Source organism: Drosophila willistoni (assembly GCF_018902025.1).
Source record: "Drosophila willistoni isolate 14030-0811.24 chromosome 2R unlocalized genomic scaffold, UCI_dwil_1.1 Seg167, whole genome shotgun sequence".
NCBI lineage: Eukaryota > Metazoa > Arthropoda > Insecta > Diptera > Drosophilidae > Drosophila > Drosophila willistoni.
This window is the reverse complement of record NW_025814050.1, coordinates 16,708,282-16,732,592: the sequence shown is the minus strand read 5'-3', so window position 1 is coordinate 16,732,592 and position 24,311 is coordinate 16,708,282. Positions and strand designations below refer to the sequence as shown.

At 34.0% G+C, this 24,311-nt stretch overlaps 2 protein-coding genes across 3 annotated transcripts; one reads left to right on the top strand and one right to left on the bottom strand.

Annotated features, from left to right (window-relative positions):
• The first annotated feature begins 41 nt into the window (after positions 1 to 41).
• Positions 42 to 24,025, top strand: LOC6642848. Of its 2 annotated transcripts, XM_023175906.2 has the most exons (15): positions 42 to 138; positions 10,650 to 10,745; positions 13,767 to 13,881; positions 14,013 to 14,107; positions 16,657 to 16,784; positions 16,851 to 17,062; positions 17,566 to 17,818; positions 18,925 to 19,038; positions 19,152 to 19,275; positions 19,344 to 19,458; positions 19,566 to 19,680; positions 19,766 to 20,829; positions 20,915 to 21,219; positions 21,464 to 21,584; positions 23,368 to 23,419. In XM_023175906.2, the coding sequence occupies exons 1-14, from the start codon at positions 109 to 111 to the stop codon at positions 21,533 to 21,535; spliced, it is 2,838 nt and encodes a 945-aa protein (XP_023031674.1). In that variant the 5' UTR covers positions 42 to 108; the 3' UTR covers positions 21,536 to 21,584; positions 23,368 to 23,419. The 2 variants fall into 2 exon arrangements, with proteins under 2 accessions (XP_023031674.1, XP_023031675.1); XM_023175907.2 differs by lacking the exon at positions 21,464 to 21,584 and having other exon boundaries at positions 23,368 to 24,025.
• LOC6642736 (lysozyme) lies at positions 11,796 to 12,728 on the bottom strand. The gene is made up of 3 exons (XM_002065172.4): positions 12,578 to 12,728; positions 12,367 to 12,516; positions 11,796 to 12,305 (listed from the first exon to the last, which is right to left on the bottom strand). Exons 1-3 carry the CDS (start codon positions 12,726 to 12,728, stop codon positions 12,244 to 12,246), a joined length of 363 nt encoding a protein of 120 aa, XP_002065208.1. The 3' UTR covers positions 11,796 to 12,243.
• Positions 24,026 to 24,311: the final 286 nt, after the last annotated feature.

Below are 24,311 nucleotides of genomic sequence, written 5' to 3'. Positions count from 1 at the left end.
GCGGCCACGCCTCCTTACCGCATCCCTCAGATTTAGCTGCTGCTGCCTTCCTGTGTAGCACAGCATTTCCGTCAAATTCGTCGCTTTAAGGCCAACAAACATCAAGTCATGGCTGAGCAGGATAATTACGATGATGAGGTAATTTCTTTTGTTGAAAGACAAAGCGAAAAAACAAACACATCACGGACATGAATATATGTTTTATGCACCAATATAATTTAAGCATAATTAATTTTTTTTTTTAAATTTACATATGTACATATTTAAATATGTAAAACAAATGGTGTGTGTGTGTGTGTGTGTGGAAAACCTTTTTCATTTTACAGAAAATGAAAATCATCAGCATATGTATTGATAGGAAGTAAATATTTTAAAGCATTTGCTTGAGTAAACAACAAAATGACAAATGAATGTGAAAATGGTAAGCTCAAGCTGATAATTTGAATTTAATTTAGTGAAAACTTTTATGGACAACTTTATGAAAATTAGTTAAGAAATTAAACTCACGTTGAGTTAACAGAAACTTAAGGACATGGGTTCATAATGCAATCAATTTTGGGGTTCCCAAATTTTATATCACAATTTAGGGTCGTTAAAAAACTATTAAAATACATATGTCTTTAATTCTTCGGTATATGGACCTTTTTTTTAGAAAGGATTACATAATTTGAAAATATGTCCTAATATGAAAAGATGTCTCAAACACAAAATTAAGTTTTGTGCGTGAAATGGCAAGTGTCATTAAAGATGGATATTTTAAAAAATTATGAAAATATTAATTAATTAGAAATTGTGCGACCACATTTTCAAAAAGTTTCCAATTCTAAAAGATTTGAAAGTTGTTTTATAAAAAGAAAAATTGTAGATTAAAAATTATCTTCCACAATTAATAGAACAAAAATGCAGAAGTTGGTTTAATACGTATTAAACTTCTAAGACTAGTACTTTAAAATTTGATATTTATTGACAATATATTTCTTTATTTAAGACTTAAACACTTTGACATTAGAACTAGCCATCAACAATTCATTCTATAACAAATACCTAACAAAAAAATTAACTTTTCTGAGACATTTTTTTAGAAGATAAAACTAAACTACTAAGTTCATTTTTCGTAGAATCAGCTAATCAGAAATTTAACTGAAACTCTTTCATAAGAAAGCTATTTCAAAACTTGTCGATGGAAAAGTATTCCAGGTAATTTTTTGCCATAATGGCTTAGTACTTAGTTTCACTTGCAAACATGATAAGAAAAATATTCTCTATTTAAGCAAATATCTGACTGCCAGCAGACATTTGCGTAACTTTTGCTTGCACAGTTTCAATGATAGTTTATGTACTCATCGTGTGTGTGTGTGTGTGTGCGTGTGTGTCGGAACTAATGACTCTTTTCTACCAGTTTAGTTTTTGTCTGTTGCTTGTGAAAGCAAGAATTTAGCTCTGTATACATTTGAAATGAAATCCAAATTGATATGTGTGGGGGCACATGACAGTTGAACCTTTCAGCGATTGTATGGCAATCTCTATAATTACCTTACAGTACAGTTGTGTAACACTTGATCCCTGCATAAATGCACCTGTCAGCAGCCATTAATTTATGAAAACACAGCCAACACACTGAAACTCCTACGCTTAGACCGACACGCACACGAATCGAGTTGTGTCAGGAGCAGGGGCAGGGCGAAAGAGCCAGGAAAGGGCAGTGTCAAAATTGATTGGGTCCGCCTAATGGATAGGCAACTCTTCTTAGGCCATGACCATGGGATAAAGGGAGTGGTTAGGGTTGGATTCAATGCTAACGCCAGCACCAGCAACAGCAACAGCTAATTGATTTCCGCTTGAATGGGTGATTGCCATTTCGACTGGCTGTTTATCTTACCAGACGTTTGACACTCGAAATTGAAATTGTGTTGAGATCACGTATCCGTTCCGCTGGTCGCTTAAATCGAAATCAGCTTAGTATGCAAAACGCACCACACACCACGCACACACACGCACACACTGTGTATGCAGTCCTACAGATACTTCTAAAGTTATATAAATGCGTGCACGCAACGTTTTGCTAATTCAATTTTGCAATTGTTGTGAGCTCTGTCAGCATTTTGCATTTGAATAACATGGGGAATTTATTTCAATTAGCCTCCCTCTTGGAGGCAGTCTGTCGCCTGTGGCTGCAATCGCGTCCAAACGCCGCAAAGTGTGCAACGAAGCATGCATCTGAAGTTGACCGTCAACGTCAACCACGATAACGATGATGATGACCATAATGATGATGATGATGATAATGTTAATGATGACGATGTGAACGACGATAGTGCCAAGGGCTCAAGCTCAAGTTGCTTTCCTGTTAGTTGTTGAGTTAACTTTTCCTTCAATTTTTTTTTTTTTTTTATTCTCTGTGAAAGTAGCAACGAAGTGGACGCACTTATCAAGTTGGAATCAAAGTGAGACGAGGTTGAAGTGCTGATGTAAGAGCAAAGGCAGCTCTTCTTACTAGAGTGAAGCTAATGATAAGCTTGATTGGGAGAGGTAGTAAAGCTCTTAGCAATCAAAGTAAAGAGGGTTTTTAGTATCAAAAAGTTAATCAAGTTTCTGGTTCTGATTTAAGTAATTAATTTTGGAGAAAGAGTACAAAAATTACAATGTAAGTGTAAGTGAAATACAATCGTTTTATTTGCTGACTTTTCTTTTATATTCTTTTTTTCGACTTGGAAAAGTTTGAATTAAATTCAAAACAATTATTATGAAATATTGCTTTTGTAAGAAGTGTTGGGGAAAATGGTTAATGAAATTTTTCTGCTGTAGGACATTAAAATCAACTTCACAAATCTGTTGCATTTCATACGATAGGAAATGTTTTATTGAATAACTTTCCTGAAAGGTAAAGTGAAAAATTAATTACTTAATTTCATCCCTAAGACTTGAGAGTCCATAGGTTATGGAATGGAAGTTCAATCTAATCTAATTCTGAATACCTTAACCTTAACTTATCTTCAAAGTTTCTTTCAAAAGATCTTCGGATAATTAACACTAAAGTTTTCAAAATTGTATGAAAACAAATTACAACGACATAATATTTCATATTATCCCGATCTAATGTCGAAAATAAAGGAAATTAGCTTCCGAAAGTATGCAAATAGCAGTCCAGGAATTTGCTTTTTGAAACATAAAAAGGAGAAGAAAACCAAAAAATAAATTATCAAAGTTAACATGGCAATCCAATTTTTGAGGCATATGAAAAGGTGTAAATTTGTTGCAAATAGTAAACACTTTTCCATTTCATTCCATACTTTTAAGAGCAAATTTCCCATGATTATGTATACTTAAGACAAGATTTTATATAATTGATATAGGGGTTTATCCACAACTATTTATTCAACTACTTTATCAACTTTAACTGATCCCAAACACACTGCAGTTTAACTTTCCTCTTCTATAGATGATAAATGTTTTAAAAAATACTTTGTATTTCTAAATTGAGAGGTTTGAGGGCTTCAATTAAGAAAAGACTTATAAGTGATACGTATATGTAATAGGTGGACGTTTATATTGTCAATGGTAAACCTTAACTAGAAGTAAATTGTTAATTAACAATTCTATCCAGTCTTAGCTTATTTGGTTGTATTTACTGTTTATTCTAGAACATTACAAAAAAGGTAATGCTTTTAGCAGTTAAGAAGATAATATTATACAAATTTGATTAACTTACATAGATATATTTGCTATGCGATGGTAGAATATAAATAAGATAATATTAAATTCAAGCTAGAATTTATTTATAGAGCTTGTCAAGGATCAAACCTACTTGCCCTTGAAGCCAAATATTGCAAACCTTGCCCTTAATCCTCTTACATAGACACACACACATACACACAATACAACTGCTACACGGAGACACAATATTGCATTTTTCGATTGGTGGGCGACATTAGAAACCAATCTTTATGGCTTGCTGCCTTCCTGCCAAACATCAAAATCCATAAACAGTCCTTCAGGCCATGCGAAAAAAAAGAAGAAAATAAAAATAAAAGGATGCAGCCGTAGACAGACGACATGGCATCCTTGCATGTGGAAATGGTGCAACTACAACTACAACTACCACAAAACTAACACTGATAGATGCATTAGGTAACGTAACATTAGACCTAGCCTCTGTCAGTCTGTGTCTGGCTTTCCGGCACACCCAACCGTATTTGTTGTCCCCTTTTCTACCTCCTTGTGTTCCACCTCTATGGGCCATGAGTTGGGGGTGCCTGTTGTCAACAGCAGTTAAGCTCAAGGCCATAACGGCATAGCATTTACTATAACTGTCATGTATGTGTGTGTGTAGGTGTGTCGTGCAGGTGTGTGTGTATAGGTGCAGCTTTGTATGTTTGCGTCTATGTCAACACATACTTGAGCTTCCATTACACGGCCATGATTGCTTATTTTTCTTTTACCCGCTCGCATTTTCCCTCCTGTTTTGCAGGTGTCGCGGCTGTCAGCGGTCGTTAAGTTACATGAATTTGTCAAAATAAAATGTAATATGGCATTGGCTGACAAAAATTGAAAACACTGTTTAAGGTCTTCAGACGGGTGCAGTGGGGATTATTTTTCAAGATTTATTGGTTTTACTTAGAGCTCTGATTGTTATTCTTCATGTTATTGCAAAAGAAATAAGTTCGAAAAGAATAAAAAAAAAACAATTTATTGAATTTCCAGACAAACTGTTGCCATTGAAAGTTGTCAATAAAATTAGTTATAGAATTGCACTTATACAAGGACAATTTTTATTGGTTCTGTTAGCATTAAAATTCTATGGACTTATGATTCAAGTTTCATCAGTTTCTCTATTTATTAAGTGCTTAAATATAGTTTTTATTTATTATATAAAAAAGAGACGAATTTAGTAAAGAAGAGACTGTATAGGTTTAGTTTAGATGGTATCAAAATTCGCTCTTATATAAATTCCCAGGTAATGACCTACCTATTCCCAAACTTAATAACTTTTACTTACTAATACCAAGCATGGAAACTTTTTTGTTGCACTTCGATCTGAGTTTTCAAAATACACTCCATACTAAATACGAGGGAATCAACTAGCTAACAGGAGCAAAATCCAAAGTAAATTAACCACTTCATAACGCAGGATAGGTAAATATATATATATATATATATATATAATCAGCAAGTCACATATCTCCATGTATCTTGGGTTCTTCAATCGGTAGCTTACAGATATATTTTCAAACCAATGTTCAGTTCCGTTACTTCCCCTAATTCCTTAAAAACATGACATTGATTAACCCGACTTAAGCTGGCTAGCTGGTTTCTCTTTTTTATTTAGTCGCAAAGAAAAGACGACTCATTAGTTGTTTTTAAAAATTGGGAGGATAAAACATATAAGAAAACATACATGCTTATAAAAATATTCAAAATCCAAACCATTTAGCAAAAGTTTTTAATAACTTCTACAACCTAAATGTCATACAAAACGATAGCAAGGAACTTTTATTTAAGTTTCATCTAATTTAAGTGTTTCTCCAATTATGAGTTTCATAAAAATAAAAACAAAACAAAACTAAAACTTGATTTCATTGTTTGCCATTAAAAGATTAACATAATAGTAAATTATGCATTAAATTTGTGTGAGAAATACATTTTTTTAAGTGTCATTAAAGTTTAATGGTTTTCGAGAAATATAATTTTTCAATAGATAAAATTAAAGCCTCTCTCGGCTATGGAGGGCACATGACGGATCTAATGCCATCTGCTGCTCATTTAATGCGATTAACTCTTGCCCAAACTTCTTTTTGCGTCACACTTTTATCCTTCTAGCTAATTGAAAATGACACCTTTGCTGCCATCAGGGTCACTCAGTCGTCATTTTCACATTTTTGTTCGCCCCGCTCACAGCTTAATAACTATGGCAACTTATGCAAATAACTGGCGGCGGCTTTCAGCTCTCAACTTTGAACTTTTGTGCAAAAAAAACAACAAAAAAATATATATATGAAAATTTATATATATATAAAAAATAAAAGAAAAAAGAGAAAACAAAAAGGAAAACTCTCGCTCAGCTCAACCGCAAAAAACGCAGCTAATACCCCAGTGTCGGGTGTCGGTTAGTTGGCTAGCTCTGACGAGCACTCGTAGTACATATTATCTCTATGAACCCCGCCGAGAGTATGGAATCCCATGAGTTTAAAGAGTTTTGTACCTACATTTAAGACCAGGTAAGCAGGAATTTAATCAACTTTCTCACAAATGAAAAGTAAAAAATTGATAACAATTGTTGTTGACTCGCCAAATCCCTCGATAAACCGAAACGAAAAACGGAAACCACCAAAGCAAACATCATTAAAAATAAAATTCTTTCTCAGTTCTTTCTCTTCCTCCTGCTCCTACTCTTTCACATTATCCTTACAAAGGGGTAGATACATTACGTTTTGAACGCGAAATGCAGTAAATTGAATTTCCAATTACTAAACCATTTCATAGATCAGAATGTGAAAAGTTTACTTTTTTCTTCTTATCTCTTACAGATAAAAAAGGAGTATTTTCCTTTACTAATGGCTGGATGTAATTTTTTTAGCCTTCCTTCTCATAGTTTGTAATTTCATCTGTTCTAATTACTGTCAATCTTTACCTTTGATTTCAATCAATTTTAGTCCTTACATCTACAAACATTTAATAAGAATATAGCAACTTCGGTGTAACCTGTGCATTTTATTGTCATTTGCATTTAACAGTCATCCATTTCAATTTTCACATGCATATGTCGAGTGTCGGATTGTGTGCAATGTCCTTTTACAATGCATTGTGCAGGAAAGAGCCATTAAATTTAATATGCTGAAAGAAAAACTCATTTAAATCAATTTCGCCTTGTGTGGAACTAAGAGTATGTTATTTGCCCATGTGGACTTAACTATTTGGCAGACTTGAGACAACTAAGACAAACATAAACTAGTAAAGTAGATAGAACATTTGAAGAATATTGACTCAAAATGGCAAAAAGTCGATGTATCAGACAGAAGTCTAGCTAAGCCAGCCTATTGAATGCTTTTAACATAAATTATAATCCTCTTAACAAACAAAAGTTCAAGTGAATACAAAAATCTATACCAATTTACTCTATTTAACACTGAAAGATAAGTTAAATTAAGCTGACCACATATATCCTATGTGCCATAAAGGAAAGAATGTGCCTTAGTTACCTATGTATCCCAATCAGCGAGCACCTAAATTTTAACTTTAGCAAAGTAAATTCTTCCGGTCTCAATTTCCCGTAGCTATGCCTAATTGCTAGACATTAAAAATTTATTGATATTAATAGCAAGTCAAATTCTGGCCCTAGGGAATATTTTCTAACTCAGCTGTTTGCGTTTAGTATACTTTTTTTTTCTTTTCTGTGAACCTTAGCCGCAAGTAAAATTGATGACTACCATTATTTTTAATTTCTTTAACGTCAACAGCAACTCATCAAGTTGAGTGTTTAAATTTCTTTTCTCCTTTATTTTAGCGTTTATTCCTTCTTTTTTTTGCATATTATTTGGTCTTTCAATTAAATTAAGTGTTTCTTTTCATCAAGACAATAAATGCAATTCAATTAAACGAAGTAGACACTTAACCAACTCAACCGACAAACAAAACCAAAAGCGTAAATAAAAAAAAAAATGCATTTATCCAAAAATTGCGGTCTGCGCTATTTTTACTCTCAGAATGTTTGTTAGTTTTATCTCAGTTGGTTTTGCACTTATTCGCAGCAATAGTTCAGGGCCATAAATTGTATGTGCAGTCATATGTGTGTGTGTAGTTGTGTGTGTGTGTGTGTGTGCTTATAAATAAACATGCGGGTACACATGTTCCTCCATTTGTCCCTATTTGTATTTGTATGCATGTGTGTGTGCAGGTTATTAATTAAGACTTCGCGTCTGAGATATATATTCAGATACCCTCATATATTATAGTAGATGGTCCAAGAAGGAGAATGAATATATATTTATGCGTTTTTAATTGAGCGTAGACAATGTGGCAAGTTAGGGTTGGCCAAAAACACATTGGAAAACCATTTTCTTAATATATTTTCTCTAGAAATTTGAGAACAGTGCGACATGTGACTGTGCCAATATAGTTATGTATATAAAAAGTGTCGTAAAAAGAAGTGCATCATTTATTTAAGAAAATTACCACTACTACAAAAAAAAATTACTTACTAAATAGATAGATATGTATTTATAAATATTCACAATATTACTTTATAAATACATTAGTTTTAAGTCATAAGTTTGTGCCTCTAATTTGATTATGCCTTATATAAATGAATTACATGCTAACTGTTTTTGGTAATCGTTTTGTGTTGTTTAAAAAGATATTTGACTCAAGAGATATTGGACTTTATTGCAAGTTCGCACAAAAGCTTAAGTAAACATTTAAGAGTCAGTTACTGTATTGCCTTAATGTTTATTATAAGTATTTTGACTTTTTTTGACTAACGGACTTTTTGTCATTTTCTTGCCAATATGATATTAGTTTCTGGTTGGTTGGCAGCTTCTTGTTCCTATACCTGACTATACATATGTACATATACATATACTAAAGGTCTACAAAGTCTTCAATGAATTCTCAAGTCTTTGAATCGTACTAAAGGCTTAGAATGCATTTTAATCATCTTCACACAAAGATGAGATGTTTAACAAAGATTTTTTATAACTTTAGTTGCAGTAACATTTATATTTGGCTTTAAGTGTCTAAAAGATTGATTCGAATAACTTGAATTTCGACAATTTTGAGTTGAGAATGTAAAATTAAACTTCGTTTTTGTCTTTGGCCCTTCAATCTATTGGATAAATAAAACTACTTCTGGATTTTAAATGCCTTTGATTTGCAGATGAAATGATGTCATCATAAGCAACTTTTATGCATATTGAAAATTTGTTGTGTATATATTTCACACGGCGTATACGTTATTTTTAATTAGCAAGCGTGTTGGTAATCTTATTGCACAATATAATATGAACAGACTTATATATTGATTTAAAGTTTTTACTGTTATGTATTTATTGTGAAATATAAATTATATTCCAGTATTTATATTTGAATTTATTGCATTGTGGCTAAATTATCCGAGCAAATTGCATTTGTTTATTGTCGAGCAGGAAAATACATATGACACAATGAGTAAATCAGCATTGGACTTTCTCTTCAAGCCATATAAAATATAATCCATAATAATCGGTAGAAATCTCTTTAGACATATTAACCATTGTGAATGTTGTGTATTGAAGCGCTGAGCAAACTGTCAACCAATTAATTTTCGAATGTTTCTGTATTTGCCAGCACGCAACATTAAATAAATAAATAAACGAAAATTTATTTTCATCCCCTCATGGGGGCGGTCGCTTCCCATCATTATCTCTTGTACGGAAAGCCGTAACATAAATATACTAGTCGTTAATTAATTATACAACGGCAACGGCAATTGTATGTGTGACATGATTGACTGACTAACCAGACCAAACTGATTACACCACCCTAACCTCCAGGTCCAGGTCCAGGTCCACCGCCCTCACCCCCCAGCCCCACCCCAAAAAGCCGTGACAAGCGTATCAACTTGTACGGGTCTGCGTGAGTTTAGTTTTCGCTCTTGTTGGGCGACGACTACATTAAATATGCATTAAGCGTTGATTTCCAAGGGTTTCGGATTTGGGTAAAGGCCCTCCTTAATTTGCACACATATTATACATACATAGTTGTCGTCTAGATTTAAGCAATTTCTGTATACCCATATAAATTAGTCAATATATATTTTGATAAGCTTTAAGGTTCAATAGCCTTTAACCGGCGGGCAAATCGCCACATTCACCGGACATGACCCATTACCTTAGTTAGACACAGGAGCGGATTAAGGACTACAATACACTAAGCTAAGATCACAACACTTACAACTATAAGAATATGAATTTGTAACAAATAGGTTGTTACTCGTTTATTTTATTCAATTTTATTCATTTATATTCTTATCCCAATACTTTTTTTAGTTTAAATACAAGTTCAGTATTTCATGGCGGCACAATTTATACACTTATTTAAATAAGATCAAACCGATTATTTCTTAGGAGACTTGGCTAATTTCATTAGTTACATTAACAAAATTCGTTTATAATATTTATGTTATCATCGCACATGTTTAAGCCAAACACATAAGAAGGGAACGGGCAAAGCTGCTTAAATAAATGAGTTGATCATTTGATTAGAATAACTAATTAGACAGAAAACTTTGCTTCAACTAAGTTTCTGATGTATACATAGCGCATCGTCTTGAGTTGTTCATAATTTTTTTGGTTTGAGGTAAACAGCAAACAGCAAACAGCAAATGAATCTATCTAAAGAGTGGATAAGATTGAAAATTAAGCAAAAACTAGGAAATTTCTAACAATATCTTGAAGAGTCAAAGAATTGAAGAATTAAACTTAAAAAAAGTTGGCATTGTTTGATCACATTTCACATCTTTTCGCAAATAATTTTGGGGCCTCTTTATAACTAAATCCTTACTTGTAATGGAACAGCCGTCTTCAGGAGTAAACATAATGAGCCACACGTGCTATTTATGAATGTGCAATCATTGTGAAAGTTTTGTTAAATTATATTTTCTCGTTTCTCTTTCACAGTTGGTATCCAGCAATCCCAACCAGCGCAATTGGCGCGGCATTTTTATAGCACTTTTGGTCATCATCATTGTGTTGGCCTTGATTGTTACCTCGGTGGTAAGTCGACAAAAAAAAAAATCGGGGTATAGCCATTAAAATACTACATAAGGCCACATTGTTAGTTGGTTATTGTTTAGGCAATGCTTTAAGTATACATTTTAGTATACAAATAACTTAAGTCGACCATTTAACAAAGCAATCAAAAAAGTTTAATTAATATAAATGACAAGCTGGGATTTGGTACAAAATTAGCATTTAACAGACAATTCAAAAAACAAAAAATTGGAGTAAACAGCAACAACAACTGCTGTAGAATACAATTTCGCCCCAAAGCCGAAACAATAACCAAAATGAGTCAAAACAAATGTACAGTTTACACAACACACACACACACATGCATAGAAACCACGTACACACACTCAGACAAACCCCTCCCACACACTGATGTAAATACAAATAACTAAACAAAGCAGAAACACAATAAAATGATTCCATTTACCTTCCCCACCCAACCAACTTTACACCCTAAAAGTATGCACTGAATTGCAATGTTGTTTGGTTTCCTTCATTTTTCGTTGGTGGTTAACAAAAGTTTTTGTTTTTGCTGTTGTGCGTGTGTATATTATTTCGAATTTATGCTAAAAGTATATTTATATATACATATATATATGAATATGTATATATGAATATACTTTAATATGTGTAGATTTTTTTTGCTGTTTCTTTCTTTTTTAATATTTCAAAATATGTGTATAAATTTTAAGGTTTTTTAAGCAAAACGCATTGTGTATGAAAAATTGAAACAAAATTTAAATCAATTTTGTGTGCAATTCCAATTTTGCAATCATGATAAAAATGATTTATTGTGAAGCGTCCGATGACATGAATCGAGATAATAGAATTGAATATTGAATAATGCTTTATTTTACTCATTATAATTTAGCTTTAAGTTATTTGCCAAAAATGCTGATATTTATCGCTTTATTTTTGATTTGAACAAAATTACATTTTTATATCATTTGCATACTTTTTAATGCTCTTAAATATTTATTTAACACATAGAAGAATGAATAATAAATTTTATTTTTAATAAATTTTTCTTCTTAAATAGAATATAATAGAAAGTTCCCATGTGAACCATATGAATCATAGTAGTAGTTTTCAAGGGTATCAAAATAATTGGGCTAAAAACAGGCAGAGACGCCAATTAGCGCTGTTGGCTTTCTAATTTCTAATTTGGACCTTTAATTAGTCACATTAAATAATATAGAAAAAGTTTATAATATGTTTCAAAATAGTCTCAAATTGCTGGGTTCCAATTACAGTGCTTATCATACCCCTCCACCGTTTTATTAATAGGTATTCAATAATATTAGCTCACTCTTATCATTAAATCAGCAAACACGCGTCATTGGGCAATCAATATTTCTGACTTACTGACAAATATCTCAAATAATAGTCATGCGGGCTTAACGAAATTAAATTACAATATAATCGTATCAGCACAATTTTCTGTACTATATGCCACATATCACTTTTAGATTGGGTAAATTTTTTAAGAGATTTGAATACGTTTGGCACAAATAGCTGCTTCGTGAATGTTTTCATCGAGAAGATCTAATAAAAAGGTCAACTTGTATTAAAATGAACTTTTCAAATTGCAAATTGTTTGCTTAACCATCGCAGTCTACGTTGCATGTGCCACCACGTCTGCCCTGCTGACAATATCGCCCATTGATCTGAAATAGACCATAGTTCTTTGATCCATTCGGGTTTGTAGTCACTTTTGCAGTGTTCAATTCACTTTCATGTTCTAGCAGACAAATCCCTGTAAATTATGGTTGAAATTCACTAAGATTATGATCTTTAAAAGCCTTTTATATACCCACAATTGGATAGCAAACTGCGTTCAAAGCCATGCTGATTCAGCAGCTTACGGGCAAGTTCACAGCGTAGATACAACTTGGCCCACACATGACTTCCCGTTGCAATAACTAGCAGAAATAGCAAATACAGTCGACTAAGCTTTGTTGAATTCATTTTAAGACTGTCTCAACATCTGAACCCGTCAAGTAATTTTTTTGATTATCAGTTGGCGCTTATGAAATGAAAACTGATAAGCCTCATTACGTTGGATGAGATTAATATTATCAAACATATACATATTCATTCTTCGAATAGATTAGAAAATAATTGAGTTTTAGGTTTTCCAAACATTATTCATATAGCTAAGTTTGTTCAAATCAGTTCCTGAAATCTCCGTTCATCATCGTAAAACCAAGATCACTCATTGGCGGAGCTCTGCATATGAATTGGGACAAATTTGATCCACAAAACTATGCCTTAGTCATTTGAGGTTTAAGTTTATTCACAAAAACAAAAAACTTTCGGTATGATATGTATGTAGCTGATTGAGTTGTTGATACTTTTTGAACTACAGCAAGTTCTAATAGCTTTTTAGAGTCATTATTTAAATTTATGCGTTGATTATTAATTGCTTACTACAGTGGGCAGTTTTTGCCACGCGTAACTTTTATATATGTCTATATGTTTATTAATCATGTTGTCAAGCTGATTAAAAATCACTTAATATGGATTATGCTTTGTTAAAAAAGCTTTGTTATATATGTACCTATAACTTTTTTCCCACCTCTCTATTGAACCTGACATGATCCATTTTCAATTTTTACTTTGGGTCAAAACTTAAACAAAATTAAACTTGATATTCAAATTAAAGACTCACTTGTGTAATAAATATATGTACTCCCCCCTGTGAAACAACAAATGAATTACACTTACATACTCCTGCCTGTAAATATGTTACGCTCATTTAAATTGTCTTTTTTGTCTGTTTATTTTATGTGTCTGCTCTTCCTCAAACCAAAAAAATAAAATAAAAAAAAAAATATATTTAATAAAATACAAATGTAATTTCAATTTTTGGTTTTTCTGTTTATTGTTGTACATATTTGTATGTGTGTATATGTATATCGATGTGTTTGTCTGTGTGTGTGTGTGTGGGTGCGTGTGTGTGTGTGTAGAAGACAACATATAAAATTTCTGCATTTATCAAAAAAGGTGCTGCTCACACCCCCCGATGAGGGACCAAGGGTCAAGGGGCAACGCATCAAGCTGCAGGACATTGTCGATGGTCTCTATATGCCACAGCGTGCCAATGGCAGTTGGATCGATGGTGAGTTTCAAAATGTTTTTGTGTCCTTTGGGGCAAATCGCTTTTAATTTCCGTTTCACGTTTATATATTCTCCTCCACCCCCCACTAACCCACATCGCCCCATTCCAACAATTTTATGTTTTTCTTGCAGCCGAGGAGTTTCTGTATCAGGACCATTTGGGTCGCATCTGTCTACTAAATGCAGGCAATCGTTCCGAACGTGTCCTCATGTCCAATGTGACATTTGTAAGTACATATACTCTTACCTTGCCTCCCTATCGTGCTTGCTCTGCCCCTCTATTACCATTATTGCTACCATTTATTGCTTATCTCTTTGCACAGTATAAATATTTGCCCCCCTCTATCGTTATTTATGAGTTGAATGGAGGACAGAGGCGCACTTATTAAAGTAGCAGGGGGATAGCAACATTTTCAGTGCATTGTTTGCCATGTAAATGTTTGCCTTTGAAACATTCTATGCGTTAGACGTGGCATTGTTATTAGGTAGTTTGAATTGGGTGAAATGTAAGGAATGTCATGAAATTTTTGTGCCATTTCGTTTATGAATTTTCCAAAATTCAAGATCGTACAGCTCGACAGCAATAAATTAAAGCTGTTTTAGTTTCCCTAAGGAGTTTTTTTCCTTAATTTACTAAGCTACGACGACGTCTAAGAAAGGATATAAGATTTCAATATCAAAATTATTAGAACCTTAGTAATTCTACTGACAAACTAACCGCAATAGACACTGCACAATTCAGATCCGTCCCTGTCAAAGAAAAAGTGGGTGGAATAACTGGAGAGCCTCAAGGTGGCTATCTGAAGTGTACACACTCGACTTGGCAATGTTTAACTGATATAATACTTCCCTCCTACACACCAACACACACACACACACACACACACACACAAGCACACACGCATAAACACACTCAGATACTCATAGAAGTAATACACATGCCCAATCACAGACATAGAGAAAGTAGGCAAAAACAAATGGCCCCACCCCAGTCCACAGTTTCGAAGCTATAAAGATTTCTTTTTTTATGTCAATGACTGAATAAACATATACACACACACACACACACACATAGATAGATATCTCCCTTCTCTTAGGCCTCTGTTATTTTCTAATGAATACGCGTAGTGAAATTGAAAAACAAACAAATAAAAAAGAAAAGACAAGACAGAACAACGGGTAACAAAATGAAGAGGGGGTTAAATTTCTTTTTGCCAACTTGCCTTTTGCATAATATGGCAACAAGTGGATGTCATTGCAACAAACACACACACAGACATACACATAACACACAGACACATGTATTCTCAGTCATGGAAAAGTCATGAGTTATGTCAACATTTTCAGCTTAGTCTCTGAGAGAGCGAAATAATTAATGTTTGCCAAAGAAAATGGAGAAATGAGCAGTCAAGTACATAATAGACATATCCCCCCCATACAAATGGAATGTAACAAGAATCTCTGTAAGGACTTTGCTGAACTAGTTAGCTTCTTGTCAAATAAAGTCTAGGCGAAAGGACTAAATGAATATGAAAGGAAAAGATTTAAAAATTTACTTTTAATTGGTGAATTTATTTCAAATTTTTCCTCTTAAGTCGCATTCAGTTTGTTTGCAAATCATTTAAATTAAGAGAAAGCTTGAAAATATATTCCTAGTAAAATGAAATGGCTTAGGAAGCTTGTCTCTTATTTGTAAAGATCTATTAAAGGCTTACAGAACTTTACACAACATGTCAAGTATTGTTTCATTGCTAAAATTAATGCACGAAAGTATTGAAAAGACAACTTTTCTACAAGGTTTTTGTGTAAAATTATATATTGCACTGCAGACTTGCTTTCAATCCTTGTGATTATAAGTTTTTAGTATATCTATTATAGACTTTCCTTTTTTAAAGGGTCACAAGCGATCCATCTGCAAAACTCAGAAGATAACGGCTACTTCTGCAAAAGTAAAATCTTTTAGTTGACTTCTATCTTTAAGTTATAGTTAATAGATATAATTGAAACTTGTCTTATTAATTGCAGCCAAACTCTCGAGTAACATTTCATTCTAAAATTACCTTAATGTGGTTAAGTTAATCACCAAATATGATTACTTTCTGAAACAATTAAGATCCTAACGTAAATTCATCAAGTGCTTTTTATGTCCAACCCTTACAAACTCCTTTTCTTCAGTCCAATAACTATGCCAGACTTCTGCAAAATCTAGAGACCACATTAAACGTTTTATAATATACCCCAAATAGGCCCAATTGTATTCTGGGAGATTTATATTTAATTTGGGTTGCTTTTCAGTCAACTTCACAACATATTTAGCTAATTTAGTCGGAATATCAAAAATGTAACTCAATTTATTTCATCGCATTACCTCGACAGCCCACAAAATTTTAATATAATTTAATTCAATTAAAAGTAACTGAGGCAACTGAAACACTTTCGCCTTTAACTGACATCTTTTGTATTCAATTCACAATTCCCCTTCCCCTTGCCAAAAAAAAAAAAAGAAAAAGGGATAAACAATACCACAAATTGTACAATGTGAAATTAGAAAGTATATTTACATATTTACAGGAGAAACTTTCAAGCGGAAATCAGAAACAAAAGCGCAATTTAAAATTTAATTAAAATTACGCATACGCAATGTTGCCGGGTTGTCAGCCCGCTCAACCCAGTCCAGATGACGCCATTATTTCTCGCACATAATTCTCAATGAATTTTAATGCTCCAAACATTTTGGCAAACACAAAAATACATTTATATATACTTATTTATTCAGAAAACCCTGGCCCCATTCACCTTTACCATATCGCCGGATAAACGTTATCTGCTATTAGCCCAAAATGTTGTCAAATTATTCCGCCATTCCTATTTGGCTCAATATACACTCTACGATATACAGACAAGGTAAGTAACTATTTAATGATATCTTTCTGTTCATTTTGTTACCCACTAAATTGTGTTTCTTTGTAGCGAAAGCATTAAAATGCGCCATAGCATGCATCAGGATGAGTGGCCATATTTGCACTATGCCCGATTTGCAACGACTGGCAATGCTCTAATTTGGGTATACAACTATGACATTTATTATAGACAGGAAGTACGTACTGCCAATGTCTATAGGATCAGTCATGATGCGGTGCCGGGAATTGTATACAATGGAATACCCGATTGGTTATATGAAGGTAATAGAGATTGATGACAAAATCTCTTAAACAGAAATCTAAATGCGTTGGTAGTTTACTAAAAAGACTGATATTATCATATAGTTCTATACAAATGGCTGGTTCAACTTCATATTAGGTGTTTTCAAATATATTTAAGTATTAGTCTTTAAAAAAAAAAACAATGTTTTAGTAAGATGAAAGTATTGGCTTCAGTTTAAGGTTAGTCTTAGCTGGGTTAAAACACAAGTCCCGAGGATGATTAGAAGTTGGAAGAAATAGAAACGTATGGTTTATTTATTTTCTATACAATAATTACTGACTAATTGGATCATCTTCAGTGCACGTCAGTTATAAGAGAGTCATTTGATATATATGAATATATTAACTAAGCTAATAACGCAGCCTGTAAAATGAGCAACTACATTTAATATTACCAAAAAAAGTATTTTTAAACAAATTCCAGCTCATTGTATAATCTGTTATTGACATTTTGTTTTCTTTTATTTTAACCTGATTTTCAGAGGAAATATTGCATACAAATAATGCGATTTGGATATCGAACGATGGCCATTTGCTGCTCTATGCCAGCTTTAATGATACCCACGTACAGGAACAGCATTTTGCTTGGTATGGCACAACAGGGCCATCGGGTGGAGCAGCTGCCGCTGCTGCAACTGCAGGAGGAAATGCTGGTGGCACAACCTCCACCTCATCGTCCTCATCGAATGGAAATAATCCGCATTCCAACTTGTATCCGGAAATAAGATCATTACGGTAAGTCGTGACTTGAGCCATGCTGTTCTTTTTTTTTCTTTTTTCCTTTCGGGGTACATTACTTTTCGATTAGGTGTTAATGATGAGGTGCTCGTGACTGCCATTAGGCACTCGAAATACAAGTAGAAGAAAGATACTAGAGCAAGAGCGACCCTTTTTCGACATGTCAACCTAAGGCTAATGTTCTCGGCAGGTGGTAAACCTTTAGTTCGCTGTGGTAACATTTTTGGCATGTTAAATTAGTTTTTTGGTTACGGCAGAGTCATAGTCTGTGTTAAGGGCATGTTAAGGAAGCCAATGAACCATCTTTGAATAGTCTACAAATATAAACATTATGCATATACGGGTCTAGTCCCCTGTTGATCCCCTGTCAATTTGCTTTTGATAAATTGCCCAAAAATATATGTATATGTATGCAATATGCTTGGCAAAGGTGACAATTTAATTCTAATGTTTGTGCCATACATAAAAATGAGTCAAGTGATTATGTAGAAAAGAAAGAAAAACACAAACCAGAAAGTCGATGAAAAAGTAATTTTAAAAAATGTTTTCCCAAAACGTGCAAAAATTAACTGATTTTTACTTGCAACTTTTACATTTTCTCTTTGTTTCTATTAAGTCTACAAGTAAAACATAAACAATAGTTAAAACTCTTTAGTTTGTTTTCAAGTCAATGGCTTTGAAATGACACAATTATGTTAACCAAATGCTAACATTAGCTTTTCTTAGCATACTTTAGGGAAAATTCAATTGAATATACCTAATCTATTATTAAGAACCTATTGTAAACATTTTATTATTTTGATCTAAAAAACAACTTAACAAATTTAAGATTTGTAAAAAGTTTTCTACCAACTATGTCTAAATAAAAAAAAAAAAAATTCTTACTAATCTAGTATGAGGTACTTCTTAAGCGTGTCTAAAGTTGTCACTTTCATAAAGTTTGCTTTTGCTTATTTGCATTTTTCCCCTTGTTTCTAACCGCCCAGTTGTCATAATTATTTAAACATTTCTTTATGTGAAACTTGGCCAACTGTTGTCCTCTTTTTTCGCTTTGCTCTTGTTTTAACACTTTTTGATTATCGGGGACTATAATTCATTTGCAGTTACCCAAAACCTGGCACTCAGAATCCCACAGTCACTTTACGTGTGGCCGACTTGGCAAATCCTCAAAAGATACAAATCAAAGACTTGCGACCGCCAAAAATCCTAGAAAACGAGTAAGTACACCAAAAAAAAAAAGAAACCACAATTCGTCTCAAGTTCATAAGCTGTGCCGTATTAAACCCTTTGTTGCCTCATTTTCCTTTGGTTCTTTTTTTTTTGTGGACAGAGATCACTATTTTAGCAGTGCCAGCTGGGTGAGTAGCACTGAGATCGCTGTGGTGTGGCTTAATCGACCGCAAAATATTTCCGTGGTCAGTGTGTGCAAAAGTCCTTCGTTCGTGTGCATTGAGGTAAGTCGCATTGGCCTAATTAGGCGTGTCCTTTCCCATACCTATCTAAGCTGAAATCTCTTATGCAGACCCATCGGGTGAGCGGTGATGGACGTGGTTGGGTGGACACTGTATCTGTGCCGTTGTTTGCCTCCAATGGCAGTTTGTATGTGGCCATTTCGCCATTACGCGATGGTTCGTTTGGTAAGCTCAGCCATATGTCAAATTGGTCTTTGTTTCACTTTGCCTTTCACAATGCCTTGCCTCCCCTTCAATTTGGTCCCCCAATGGATTCTCCTTGGAATCGACAGGCTATTTCCGGCACATTGTGCACGTGGACATTGACAATAATCGGGTTCTGCCCCTTACCCATGGCCCCTACGAGGTGAATCGTTTGCTGCACTGGGATCAAGTGGATAATTGGATGTAAGTACCAAGACGGATATAATGATTGAACGCAAAAGTTTCATTAAGCAAACGTTTATTATGTATTTGGGGTAATTTTTTGTAGCTACTTTCTGGGTACACCCGAACGTTTGCCCTCCCAGCAGCATCTTTATCGGGTGTCTGCATTGCCAGCCCGCCAAGGTCAGGCCTTGCATAAGCCCGATTGTATGACATGTCCAGCTCAAATGGAACGAAACGACGGCTATGAAGAGGGACATACGAAATCACCACCAAAATTGGTAACAGCCTGGGATGATGATTGGGAGGATTCGGAAGAGACGGATTCTCTGCCGCCTCCGCCACCTTTACCCGTGGAACAAAATCCACGACCTGGTGGGCGTGGAAGTAGCTCACCCCTACCACCTCCACCCAGTGATTGTCTCTATCATGAAGCACAATTTCCCCTCTCCCAGCAGGCTCGTTTTGTCCTCATAGATTGCTTGGGTCCGGTAGTACCGAATTCCATTATGTATGCCCTCAAGGCGACTGCAACGGGTCCCATGGCCAAGAGACAGCAACAGAGTCAGAGTCAGGAGCAACAGCAGGAAGAACCACCAACGGAAGCACCAATTGAACCAAAATCAGAGTTTCTAGATCTCTTGTTTACCGTGCAGAATAATACGCGACTCAAGGAGAAATTGGCTAAGACGGCATTGCCGCAAGTGAAAACCTTTCCAGTCATGATCTCAGGTGGCTACCACGCCCAAGTCCGCCTCTATTTACCGCCTGTCCTGCGTGAAGATGAGATAACTCGTTATCCCACCATTCTTCATGTATATTCGGGTCCAGGCACTCAATTGGTCACCGATCGTTGGCATGTCGATTGGAATACGTATTTGGCTGGCAGCAAGGATTACATAGTCATTGAAATCGATGGCCGTGGCTCATCTGGTCAGGGTTATCAACTTCTGCATGAGGTCTACAAACGTCTGGGCAGTGTGGAAGTGTCCGATCAATTGGAGGTCAGCGAGTACTTACGGGATAATCTACACTTTATTGATTCCCGTCGCATGGGTGTCTGGGGTTGGAGTTATGGTGGCTACACAGCCGCCTTGGCCCTGGCCGGACAACAATCGATCTTTCAGTGTGGTATCAGCGTATCACCAGTGACCAATTGGAAACTCTATGGTAAGTTTGAGACTTTACCTTTCCTCTGAATATACATACATATGTGATTAACTTGATGTGATTTTTCTCATCAATTTACTTTTAGATTCCACCTATGCGGAGCGCTATTTGAGTTTCCCGAATGTAACCGATAATTACAAGGGTTATGACGAGAGTGATCTATCCAAATATGTGGACAATCTGCGAGATCGTCAATTCCTTTTGGTACATGGCACTGCGGACGATAATGTCCATGTGCAGCAGTCAATGGTTCTAGCTAGATCATTGACCAGCAAAGGTGTCCTCTATAAACAGCAAATCTATCCTGATGAGGGACACAGCTTATCAGGTGTCAAACGACATTTATATCGCTCAATGACCGCTTTCTTTGATGATTGTTTCAAAAAATTGGTAAGTGAACTTTCTTCAATGTATCTAGAAAAAACAAACATTTTTTCCTCTCCTATCATTTGTATAACTCTCTTTTTCTCCTGCTCTCCAAAAAAACAACCAAAAAATTTAAAAATTTAAAAAAAAAAACTACACCTCCAATCAAACAAAAAAAAATATTAATGTCTGTGGCTTTTGGTTTTCAATTTGTTTTTGATTTTTTCCTTGGTATTTGGTTTACAAATTGTTCCCTTCCTTCGTGTAGATCGATCAACAACAGCAAAATCAATCAGATTCAATGGATTTCTTGGATTTTCATAGTTTCTATGGCCGTTAAGAATATAAATAATGAATTTCAGTTTTATCCAATAAAAACCCAATACTAGGTACAGTCATCGTTGTTGTTCCTTATTAATGTTGATGGTTATTCCCATCATTATCATTGTCATCGTTTGCTGTTATTGTTATTATTGTTGTTAAATCATTGTTGTTGTCATTTAGTTAGAGATTCTAAATAATTGCTAAAAATTTGAAATGTCTTGTCGTAATAGAACTTTTAATTGGGGACCTAAATATATTGCATAATTTTTAGGCACTCTTAAAATATTATTATTAGGTTATAACTACTTTTGCAGAAGATTTAAGATATTAAGAAAGAAATTTTCGATCCACATTGCCAAGAGATAACCAATATGTCTGAAACTAACTTGATCTCCTTAATGTGGGCAATCCCCTAGAGAAATAAATTGAATTGGAACTTTCGTCCTCTTTTCTTATGTATGTATATGAGTTTAAACATTGAAAATGATCCGCATTTGGTTTTTTTGCGGGCTTGAATATTGTTTTTTCGCCCTTAATAAAGTAAATAGTTCTGAATACTATTTGTCTTTTAAGAACTTCATATATAATATCAGAATAAGTGATAGCTGCTATTTCAGTGAAACAAAAAGTTATAGGTACCAAATGATTATATTTTCAAAGAAATTTTAATTCAATTTTAGTTTGCGGTGCAATTTTATTCAGTTTATTTCAACCTAGTAGCATATTTTTAGGCTTCAAAATAGTTAAACAAAGAGTTTTTCCCTTTAAGAAAATATCTAAATCGATGAAAAAAATATACAATCTTAGATTCACTCCATTCCTAAACATTTGTAGCCCACATAGTATAGTTCTAGTAGCTAATTTTGGGCACGGGCACTGCAAGGGTATACAGACTTCGGCCAACCGAAGATCGCTTCCACGTATGTATTTGTTACTTTCTTTCATGTCACACTTTCGGTTTAACTTATAAATCGCATAATCGTTAAGGTCCCTGTCAATTTCATTTTTTTGTGGTTAGATATTCTTTTTTATATTTTTCTTGGTTAGTCTTGATGGTTGGCTGGCTGGAAGTTTGTGGGGAAGCTTGGCTAAGAATCGTTGTGCGAGTTTTGCGGCTTTCTAACTTTCAGTTTAGTTTTGGCAAGTTTTTCTTTTTTTTTTTGCCCTCTCTGTTTTCTTTTATTTCTGTTGGTTTAGATTTTTATTTTGTTTTCTTACTTTCCACTACTACTTGTTGTTTGCTTATGAGTTTCCATTTTACCTACGTCGTCTTCCTTTTCGTATTATTATTATTCTACTTCTTTCTCGTCTTTTTCTTGATGCAAGTTTCATACAAAACTTTGATTCGTCTTATATATTATTACATATATATATATGATTTCGGTTTTTCTTCTTTTTTTTGTGTTGTTGTTGGTTCCCTGTGTTATGATTGTTGTTGATTCAAACAAATTGTTTGGCCTGTTCTTGGTACATACAATTTACTGTATGTATGTCATGTATGTATGTGTATTTGTATGTTTTAAATGGGAGGGGTGCTAGATATTTGCAGAGCACACACACACATACACACCAACACACTATTACACACACATCTTGCTACTTTTACCTAAATGTTGCTTATGCTTTGATTGTGTATCTTCCTTTCTCTATGACTTTTCTTACATACAATATTTATCCTTGAATCTAAATCACTCTGTTGCTCCTTGTTAGTCATATATATATATATATACATGTACAACTATTATAAATGTGTATATGTATATGTGTGTAATCATGAAATTCAATTGAAAAAACTAAATTTGTAAATTTCATTTTCCCACCCATCAACAACAACAAAAACAACAACAGGTGCCGCCGGAGTCAAAAGCTGGACTGGGCAATGGCGGCGATATGCAACAGCAATAAAAACATTTCAAATGAAAATGAGAAAAATAAAATACAAAAACAAAAATTCACAGAAATTTCGATAAAAGCAAACGTAAATGTTTACGTAAATTGCATTAAATGTAATTTATCATAAAACACCTTTACACCGACAAACAACACTCACACCCACACACACACACACACATGGACTCACACACACACACGCAACCGTTTAAATGGCCAAAATGGCATTTTGTGTAAAATTAATAAGCAAACGAAAAAAAAAAAGAAATACAAATTCAACTTGGTTGTGAATACAGAACTCACGCACTCACACAAACAAACAAATACACACACACACACAACACTCAGAAAGTAACACGCACAAAAGTATGCCATAAAAATTTACACAACCAGCAGAACACTTTTTTTATACTCTCGCATAAATGGGTATATTAAGTTGAGCTAAAAGTTTGCAATGCAGAGACGGAATAAATAATAAATATATATATACTATATATATTTTTGATCGGTAGAGAGACGCGACTATTGATATATGTAGTCATAAATTTAAAAAATGTAATGGTTTTTATTTTTCTGTAAGCACAATCATAAGAGAGTATAGGGACTATATCACAGATCCAGGATTTTTTTGTTTTTCATAATAATTTATGCATTTGTTGCATGAAATTTCAATAAATTTGTACTTTTCAGTTTGATAAAAAAAAGCAAAGGTGAAAATGTATGCTTTCCTTCTTTATTTTTGCCAATGAATCAGCAAACGGGGAATTTAAGCATAAATCAATTTTACTTTCTATTTTGAAATGACATTTCCTTTTTGAAAGTTTGGCAGTTATTTTTATCTGGAGACAAAAAATTTATGTTCATTTTCAACAATTGAAAGCAAAAATACTATATAGATTTTG

What these genes read in the sequence shown, in the direction of transcription:
- LOC6642848 (XM_023175906.2), top strand. Translation starts at nt 109, where the DNA reads ATGGCTGAGCAGGATAATTACGATGATGAG. An exon ending in CCGGAAATAAGATCATTACG is followed by an intron (nt 17,819 to 18,924) that starts GTAAGTCGTGAC and finishes ATTCATTTGCAG; the next exon opens with TTACCCAAAACCTGGCACTC. An exon ending in GATCAAGTGGATAATTGGAT is followed by an intron (nt 19,681 to 19,765) that starts GTAAGTACCAAG and finishes AATTTTTTGTAG; the next exon opens with CTACTTTCTGGGTACACCCG.
- LOC6642736 (XM_002065172.4), bottom strand. Translation starts at nt 12,728, where the DNA reads ATGAATTCAACAAAGCTTAGTCGACTGTATTTGCTATTTCTGCTAGTT. An exon ending in ACGCAGTTTGCTATCCAATT is followed by an intron (nt 12,517 to 12,577) that starts GTGGGTATATAA and finishes CATAATTTACAG; the next exon opens with GGATTTGTCTGCTAGAACAT. An exon ending in ATGCAACGTAGACTGCGATG is followed by an intron (nt 12,306 to 12,366) that starts GTTAAGCAAACA and finishes CCTTTTTATTAG; the next exon opens with ATCTTCTCGATGAAAACATT.